This window comes from Ostrinia furnacalis, unplaced genomic scaffold, assembly GCF_004193835.3.
Source record: "Ostrinia furnacalis isolate ACB-3 unplaced genomic scaffold, ASM419383v2 OfSCF0593, whole genome shotgun sequence".
NCBI lineage: Eukaryota > Metazoa > Arthropoda > Insecta > Lepidoptera > Crambidae > Ostrinia > Ostrinia furnacalis.
The window spans coordinates 135,117-145,304 of NW_021130832.1; the positions used below are offsets into that span (position 1 = coordinate 135,117).

General features: G+C 35.8%; 1 protein-coding gene across 1 annotated transcript; it reads right to left on the minus strand.

Moving 5' to 3' along the window:
* Positions 1-211: 211 nt before the first annotated feature.
* Positions 212-9,596, minus strand: LOC114366244 (probable chitinase 2). Its single transcript, XM_028323051.1, has 7 exons — positions 9,489-9,596; positions 8,359-8,529; positions 7,522-7,622; positions 6,578-6,843; positions 1,741-1,901; positions 1,287-1,441; positions 212-979 (listed from the first exon to the last, which is right to left on the minus strand). The coding sequence occupies exons 1-7, from the start codon at positions 9,550-9,552 to the stop codon at positions 650-652; spliced, it is 1,248 nt and encodes a 415-aa protein (XP_028178852.1). The 5' UTR covers positions 9,553-9,596; the 3' UTR covers positions 212-649.
* Positions 9,597-10,188: the final 592 nt, after the last annotated feature.

The following is a 10,188-nucleotide window of genomic DNA, read 5'->3' on the forward strand; positions in this document are numbered from 1 at the left end:
AGGGTTGTTATGGCCAGGGGGGTGGTTGTGTCTGGCTTCTGAAATAAATTATGGAAGTTATTTGAATTGATTCTTTTTCATAACTTTCAGTCAAACACAAACATCAATTTGCTGGACAATAAGATAGCATCCATTTGGATAGCAGCTAGTATAATATTAACATTGAACAAAATCAATATTATAAAAATTCAGGATACGAAAATAGGTATAAACTTTTTATTTTAAACAAGTTTAAGTTAGTACAATAAGAAGGATATAAATTATTATTTTACTTTCTATCGGGTTACACATACCGCGGTTACAACTAGGAATAAGTTGTGTGCCTGACAGGTTATTGTAAAACATAATACAATATTATTATACTTTAAAAAAATATGGTAAATAAATATTTGAGTAATAATTTAGCTATCAGTTAGTGTATAATATTATTACGAGTATTTCGTTAAGCATAGTCGCAGACTACACGGACTGTACTTTTTTAATCGCACAGGGTTAATATTTAAAATTTCTCATCACAGCTAACCCGTATTCTTACAAAAAAGTATAAGTTATCACATTAAATTATTAGTTCAAAACTTCAAAGTAATATAAAATAATTTAATAATAAAAATACAGCGGGTGTAGGAGTTGTAGTAAAACTACTATTTGATCAATCAAAATCTATTGTCACATCTGTTGTAAAAACCGTAGTAGTATCTTGTTCGGATGTCGTACCTGTTGAGCCTTCAGCTAGAACTGTGTTGATGGTGTTCAGCAGAGGGAATGTTCCCTCTCCACAGAGGCCGTGGAAGTCATCAGTCTCGATACTCCAGAGCATGATGCCGCCAAGGTTGAAGCTGTTAGCGTACTCCACTTTGGCGGTCATGGACTCAACGTTATCGAAAGATACCCAGTTGTAGTCGAGGAAGGCGTAAGGCACTTTGGCAAGGTTGTCGGTTTGGACGGTCCAAGAAGACTCGTTCTGGAGGATGTAGCAGAACTGAGAACAAAAAAAGATTAAATTAAATAGGCACATCTTTTTCTATAATGTAGGTTATGGCTATTGTAAAATAATTGCGTTTAGGATAAATGCTCCCTTATTTTATACATATTTCCTTGTAGAAGAGGATCTTAAGAAGTTTTTCTAATTTACGTGGTCATATCACGCTATCTACATATTATAATGCCTGATCTTCATTCAAGGATTTTATCCCGTCAAAGAACCTTCTCGATGAAGAAGATGGTCGATTATTATAATTATTATTGTTGTAATAGTTAATCTGTGCGGATTTATAAACAGCACGTACCTCATTATACCCGATATGTCCACTTTCAGCAGTGTTAAGACCGATGAGACCAGCTCCGTTGGAAGGTGAATTTGGAGCGTTAACTGAAGGGTCACTCAGGTTGAAAGTGCGCCCGTAGAATGGAACCCCCATAACTAACTTCTCGGGAGGACATCCTGGAATATTAATGGAGGGTTTTAAGGCGAAGTAGGTAATTATAGTGCTACGGATTAAATCAAAGCTGCTATCATTGGTCTGACTGAATCACTCAAAGGAAGGCTGCAGTGCAAGATGAATGGCAGTAGATTGCGAGGCTTGCCACCAAACCAGATGTGACGACCACGACCACTCGTCAAAAGTGTAGCGACGAAGAAGAGAAGATGATAAGACCATCTTCAACATCAAAACAACCTAATGCTATAAAATACTTGTTTTACGAAGTATTGTTTCTCAAAGAAGATCTAAAGGTCATTACCTGCACTAAGCCAATACTGGACAGCGTTATTGACGTTGTACAGAGTGCTTTCGTCTTCAGCACTCTGGCCTTCACTTATAAACAGAGGCGCGTTGTGGCCGGTCACGGAGTCCCAGGGGCCGTGCATGTCATACGTCATGACGCCAATGTAGTCTACGTACCTGGTGAAGAAAGGTAGATCATAATAATGCATAAAGTGGAATATAATAAAGAATTCGAGTAAGTAGTAGAACAGATAAGTAGTGCCATTTATCATCATCATCATCTCAGCCATAGGACGTCCACTGCTGAACATAGGATAGGCCTCCCCCAATGCTTTCCATGTTTCCCGGTTGGTAGCGGCCTGCGTCCAGCGCCTTCCTGCTACCTTTATGATGTTGTCGGTCCCCCTTGTAATGTAATGTATTGCCATTAACTATCTTGAACGCTCAAGATTCATTAACTGGTCTGTGATAATAGCAAATTTTAATGATGTGCCTAATAGTATACTTAGTGTAATTTATCTATTTTGTGTAAATCTTCATTTATAACACCAGCGTGAGCAGCGGATTGTTTTAAGAATATGAAGGATTTTGAATGGTATTTGATTTGACTAACCCGAAACTAAGTTAATTTTGTGCTATAGCGATATATTATCCTACTTTGTGCTATAGAGATATAGATTATAGACTCTAGGCACAATTTGCCTTGCTCATCTCACTAACATTAGCCTCTAAATAATCAACTGATACGCTATCTACGGCGTAAAATATTAGAAGCTTTAGAAAGATAGAAAAAAAGAAAGATACATTTATTACAATGGACATCACACAAATACAGGCAATTACATAGACATGACATGACAGTGGCACATAATAATAAAAGAAGAAAAAATAAAAACAAGAGTAAACTGAGCAGTGCCACCCATTAACCAACAAGATGCCCACTGCAACGGGACCCCACTCAGCATATGCCGTCGGTGACGAAGGCCACGGCGCTGGTTTTCAGTGTGCCCTATGCCGAGTGAGGGTCACGGACCATTGGTAAAATAAATAAAATAGTAAGCTGCATAAAATTGTCTAGATAAACATACCCCTTTCAGACCCGGCTTAAATAAGCGTGCGCATTGACTTAAAATAAAAATTTGCTTGGCAAAATTTTGTTTTTCGGAACGAAATCGGTACGCGGCGATCGTGCGTATTATGATACTTTTAATAAAAAATATAGGACCCTCTTGCGGGCAGTTGGTCGCCGGATAGCGATTGTGAAAGTTGTCAGAATTTTTCGGCGCGAACTCCCGGAGAGGTACGATAACAAAAAAATAGTATTTTGCTAGTATTTTTGTTAAAATGTTATTAATTATAAAGTAAACATTGTATTCTAATAAATAAATGAAAAACCATTAAAATAATTTATAGTATTGCTTACTTAAAACTAACTTAAATGTAATACGCACTATCGTAGCAGTTCGGTTTAAATTCATTTTTAAAGGGATAAAACGGCACGCTCGTGCGTATTGTTTTTTTGGATATTTAATTAAAATAATAGTCATTTTTTAATTTAACTCTTTAATGCAGCAGTTTAATTATCAGAAAACATTATCTTATGCTTATTAGGTGATGAAAATGACTCAGACATAAAAAAAAATCCATACGAAAGGTACCTTCTGCACCATTTAGAACACAAGAAGGAAGTAGTATGAAATGAAGTTATTTTATGCCAGCAATCCATTGATTTGGCTAGATCTGAGCCTGCAGAGCCATCAGGGAGTACCAGTAGTGCTCAATCCTCCGTAAAAATAACTTTACCATGTATTACGCCAATTGAAGAGAGAAAAGGGCTAGGATATGGAGTCAAAGGGCATATCTGTAAAATAAATGAAAGATATTGATAGATAATCAATATATTCGACTGTACAGACTCCAATGAAGTACTTTGGAAACTTCTTTGGCCATAATTTTATAGACTAGGAGCCAAATGCTTCAATAACTACTACTTGAGAAAAACTGGGCGAGCCGTTAATACCTCCGTTGATGAAATGTGTGGTATGCTTTCATACATGGATTTTTTTCTTTCCCCAAATATATCTGTTCTGGTGACTAAATATACGATAAGTAGTCATAGGTGACATTCTGAAGACGTTAGGATTCGCAACTTTGCAAAGCGTATTGAATTTTGTTCCCTATGATCATCCTACTTCTCTAGAGGACATACCTTTTGTGGAAAGTACAGCCTTCAAAGTCTTGCAAGCTTGTCAGAAAATGGATATAGTATCTAATAGTTACTAAATAGATGAGTAACTGTTATATAATGAGTATATGTTACTGACAGATGCAGGTTGTAAGAAATGAACCTTGCTCTGTTTGGCTTTTAACAGCTGGAAGACTGATGCTTGATTTCAGTATTTATTTGGATGCAAGTACAGCTTTTGCTGAGCAAGTGCAGGGTATTGGTGCACTAGTAATTATGTATACATAAGCGGTTCCTCCACACAGATTTATATACATCAACAGTTATTTCACCAGCGTCCGTCATGTTATTAGAAATTTGACAGTGATTGCCTTTGTATGGAACTAGCACCATTATCATGAATGGTATTATTCAACGAAAAACGGTAAATTTCATGTCTGACCATAAGATGAAAAGAGGAGAGTCAGAATAATTCGTGTTTGATGACTTGGGTCTCTTAAAATGGAAATACAACACATTTGTTATGACAATCTCCAATTGTTTCAGCAGGAGCTCATAACACTTCAATGGTCATGAGTTGGAATGGTTTTATTCAAGTAAAAGCTGATTATTATTAATTTTTAACAATAATATCCAAAAAAGTGAATCTTTTCTTATGGATTTCCTCTAATTTATTAATTATGCACGAGCGTGCGTATAGTGCACTTAGTCCTAACACGCACGATAGTGCGGGTACTTTTCTGAAAAATTGGAAAGTCGGAAAATTTTTATATCATTTTTCTTGTCTTCTTTATGGACCAAATGTTACATAAAATCCGAAAAAACATAAATTTTGTGGAAAAAAATTTTCAGGTCTGAAAGGGATACATAAATAGTAATATTAGTGCACAGATAAATACAAAAGGCGGGAAATCGGTAAGGATGATAAGACTACGTTTATTAAGAATACTAATGAAAATAATACTAATAAAAAGATAAAACTGTTTGTATAGGTGTGTGTGTAGTAATGGTAAAGTAATATTGTGTTAATGTGTAATATTCGTAAAGAGTGACATTGTTACGCGTTGTTGAGTGTCTCGACGCCCGCAAAACCGATTTGTGCAATCGAATGATTGATTGCGCGCGGTTCGACAATTTAGTTCATCCCATATTGTTCAGAGCGTTACACGCGCACCTACAAACAAAAAATAAAATAAAAAGTAAATAAATTCCAGCAGTATTGGTCGTCTAAACATATAATTGAATTTCAATTAATGTCAAATATAATAATATAGTTATGATGTCATTAGAAATAAAATAATAATCATGAAACAAGTATTTAACATGGTGTTATAAATAGTAAGTCCGGAGAGAAAAAATGTCAATTTTCAAGTAGTGATGTCAGGCTACAGCAGTCTCGATCGTCTTGCCCACTTCCGTGCTTGATCGTCTGAAACCTTTAGGTAAGCATACAAGTAACCTACTCCAGTATTTGTTCGTTAAAAATGTGTTCCTGGTATTTCTTTTTAAAAGTGTACAATGTTTGCAGACGACGTAATGGCGGTGGCAAGTCATTCCAGCACTTGGAGGCGGCAAACCTGACGCTACCCCGGAAGGCAACGATTCGGTGCGGCGGAAGAACGAGAGTGCTACTGGAGCGACGGGTCTTGTGCGAGTGGAATTCCCTTGTCCAAACTAATTTATCTAGTAGATAAGTCGGAGTGTTGTTTTTCATCATACCAAAAAGCAGTGCCGCGAAGTGCAACGCCCTGCGTGAGTTCATTTTTAATATTTTAGCATTAGTGCATTACTGCAATTTACTACTTTAGATCCTATCTGTGGACAATGGTGCTGGTTGCATTGTTACAAAATTTTCAAATTATTAAGATTTAGTACATAAGCCCTCAATGTAACTGTTTGTTGTCCCAAATAAAGAGAAAAAAAAAGAAAAAAAAAGGCGTAACGTGTGTTCTCGGCGGGATTGAAAAACAAAAACGGGCGCATGCATTTTGCACACGTTGGATAGTTTTCTTGGTACGCGCCAGCAGTCGGGGGCCATAGACCACGTCCATATAGTTGAACTTAGATAGAACCAGAGAGTCGCATAATTTAATGCGATTGTCAGTTGAAAGATATTAACGTATTTGGTATAATACTTTCAGTCTATAAAAACAGTTTCCTACTATATTATTGACGTGTTTTTCAAAGCGCACTTCCTCGTCCATTCCCCTGTTTATGGTTTTTCTTATCTAATCCCTAGAACCCAGCACCATATATTTGGACTTATTTCCATTTAGTACTAGGGAATTGCACTTAGCCCAATTTGTTATCCGTCCAAGATCCTCATTGAGGTACGTAATTGCTTAGTGAACATCTTTCGGCTTACTCGAAATATACAGCTGAATAATGTATATCAACAGCGTAGATGTGGTACTTACAATTATGTATATGATCAACCACGTCCGCGCTATAAATAATGAACAGAAGTGGACCCATAATTGAACCCTGTGGAACCCCTCGATTAACAGCCAAGTGATCAGATACTCTTGTCTCACCAGCATCATCTGACACCCCTACACATTGAGTTCTGTGTTCAAAGTAACTATAAAACCATCTCACAGCACATGGACTGAAACCATAATAATGCAACTTTGCTAATAGTAATTTGCTTTAGCATGAAAGAACATACTGGGCAACACTTGGAACATCATAGGACTGCACAGCAGCTTCCTCGACAGCAGATACAGAGACTGTCAGCAGTAGACCGTAATTATCGAATTCCTCCCTCAACTCCATAAGGAGAGTGCTGAAGTTATCAATGTCGTCTTCACCATGCACCGTGTCTCTGCGATTGGGGTACACCCAGTTTACGTCCAGACCATCGAAATTGTACTCTAGTATTATTGCCAGAGAGGTGTCGATGAAGTTCTGCCGATATTCTGGTTCTGCTGCCATCTGCAATAATATTTAATATTGTAAAACAGGTTGCACCTATTTCTGCTGCTGTTGCTACTTAGTTTGGATATTGGGGTATATTGGGTTACAGCCTATTCAAGATTGATAGGTACTTAGAGATAATCTGCATTAAAGTATATTGTATGTTACTAAGTCGTTTTCTAAGAAGCTGATTTGCTGGTACATACAATTAAACTATCTGCTACTTTGTTAGTAAAATCGATTCGGAAGGTAGATAATTCCAAATCTTAAGTATGTTCATCTATATTATACAGTGTGTCCGGGCTTGTAGTGATCAAACTTTAAGGGCGAAATCTTGGGACAATTTTATCGATAAAAGTACTTCAAATTTGGGACTTGACCCATTTATCGCAAAATTACAAGGATTTAAGTTTTTAATTTTTAGTTTTCACCTCTTCTTTCAAAAACAAGTGAAAGCGTGGGTAGCTTAAAATTAATAAGCAAATATTTTGTATCATGCGATAGCCAATAAAATTATCTATTAGTAGAACTCGAAAACTGACACAAGTTTCATGCATTTTATGGGAGTAAGAATGGATTTAATTAGAAAAATACATGATTTTTTTCACTTCTTTTTCAGTTATTNTTAATACTATAAAAGCGGTACACTTAAGGCAAATAACACCAATAGTTGTGGAAAAATAAGTAGGTACTTACAATAGAGAAATTAGCTGACCCTTCTCTCGATCCTCCGACAACTACAAGCGTTTTGAGGTTCGGGTTCGTTTCTTTCAACGAAGTGAAGTTCTCGAAGTTACCTGTATATATTTTCAAACTCTGTTAGTAGATAAGACAAAGAAATAGAGGAAGGAGGACTGAACTATGAAAGAATCAACGCAACGTTTTGATAAGACAATTCTTGAAATACTCTAATACCGAAATTAATTCTTTGGAGACTATTCCCTATTCTGTTTGGTTTTTAAGTCATGATGATAAATATTGCAAAGGTAGATCACTAGCAAGAAAAGTGCCCATGGTTCACCTAGGTGGACTAAGTACCTACTTAAGATAAGATAAAAACTTAGCCTAAATACAAGAAACTTAAGCGGGATTACGGGACTATGAAATTGTTTGGTTAGTAACAATTATATTAATTAAGGTAGTATACCTAAACCAAGCAAAAATGTATATAATTCAACGTTAACATTATTTGCAAATTGGGATGACTAACGAAATTAAAAAGGATTTAGGACGCTATTTGGATCAAATATGTAATTGCTCAATAATGAATAATAAATAAATAAAAAAAAAATAGATAAGTAGTAAAAACAATCATCTGTACCTACTTACCTACTTCATTTTATATACGTACACAGACGCGTTTCTCGAACGGTCGGTATTAGAGCTCGCTCTAGTTTAGGTACACTGGTTCACGACACTTCGCGCGCTATTGGCGTTATCATGCCTATGAGCAATAAGCATAGTCTATGTACGTCGCCCGAGTGCACTTTTTATATAAATTGCCTTCTGCTCCTATCTATTTTTTGCACTAACCTCTTTCAACATCAAGTTCAGGATCAAGCGCCAAAACTGTTCCTTCAGCGTTAACACCGATGAAGGCATACACCAGATGCGTGCAGAGGAATGGGTCGATGTCGTCTACGTCGAACTTGCCCAAGCCAGTCCGGTATGTCGCCCATGTGCCATAGTAGCAGACTACTATTTCTGTAAGGAGACGTTAATGTTATGTAGCTCTAATATCTTAGGTTCATAATAATCATCATTTCTTTCAAATTTCTATTCTAATGATCCTGTAATCTTTATGAGGTTCTATCTATTTTTTGGGTTGACATCACGGTAGGTATTTTTTCAAAATTCAAAATGAAAATCAAATTTTCAATTTGGCCTCCATTCCAGAACCTTTCTGCCCCATCGACCGTAACGCTTGCTAATCCTTCGGGATATCTTAGGTTAATTCATACTATTAGCAAATAAAATTCCAAGGCATAATAATAAAGCTTTGACTCTAAACAAACACTAATATTTTGCAGTAAAATGAACTGTAACTGTATTGTTTAATTTCATTGATTGGTGAAGATACCGACAACGCCACTCTTAGATGATAAACCAAAGACAAATGGGTCAAATGGTTAATATTGAGAGAGGTCTATATCCAGCAATAGGGTGCTGATGCTTATAGGCTGATGATAATAATAACGATGATATTTGGTAGAGTGAACTTCCCTATGATAATTTAATTTTGTGATACATTTGCAGATAATAAAGCATCTGAAATTGAATCAGAAAAGAGCTGCTATGCTGTAGCGGATATAATCATGTCAGTTTGGACATGGAAGTGTAATTTGAACTTATGAAGGAAGCTTCAAAAGATTTGTGCTTGTATTAATTTGAAGTAATTTTGGCCTAATCTTACAAAAACTTATTGTTAATCTCAATCTAATATGTATAAAAGGAAGTCGTGTTAGTTACTCCACTTATAACTCAAGAACGGCTGAATCGATTTAGCTGAAAATTATCAGGGAGTTTAGAGCCAGGAGAAGGGATATTTAGATAGGATACTTTTTATCCCGTTCGAAATTAAAAAAAAGTCTGCTTATTTATTGCCATTAAGGCGGAACAAAGTTCGCCGGGTCAGCTAGTAACAAGATGAAATTGTATCTTACTATCGTCATTCGCGAACACCGCACTGGCACAAAAACTCAATACAAATAATAAAATCAATCCCATAGTGGAGCCTGGTTCGAACTTTGCTATGGCATTCAAGACTGCTATTACAAGAATATATACATTCCTTTTATCAGATAACAACTGAATGCAGTTGTTATCTGATTTTTTTCTCTACTGCATTTTTGCGCACGGGTTTTGCTTTAATACCTAGAAATAAGAATAACAACAAAAAAAATCTGAATTTATGTGTAAAAATAGAAAAATTAATATCAATGAATGTATGAAACATGAACATGGAGATGATTTAATTTGTTGCCAAATATTATTTTTTCTTTTTTTCATTCATTCTTTCTAATTATTAAAACATACCAAACATCTATTTAAGATTCATTCGCACAAGAGAAAATTTAAAATAGAGTCCAAATATTTATTAAAAATGAGAAGTTCTAATGTCCTGTCATGTTCCGTAGAAGATTTTTCTCATAAAAATCTAACCCTATAATGCTTTCAGTTTACTGGCCTTGGTAACGTCGTCTCTCAAAATCCCACTATATTTTGCCCCTTGTTCTTGCGAATAAGCTCCTATAATCTATAATATAAAAATGAATCGCAAAATGTGTTGGTAAGCGCATAACTCAACAACGCCTGGACCAATTTTACCAATTCTTTTTTTAAAATGTTTGTTGAAGTCCAAGG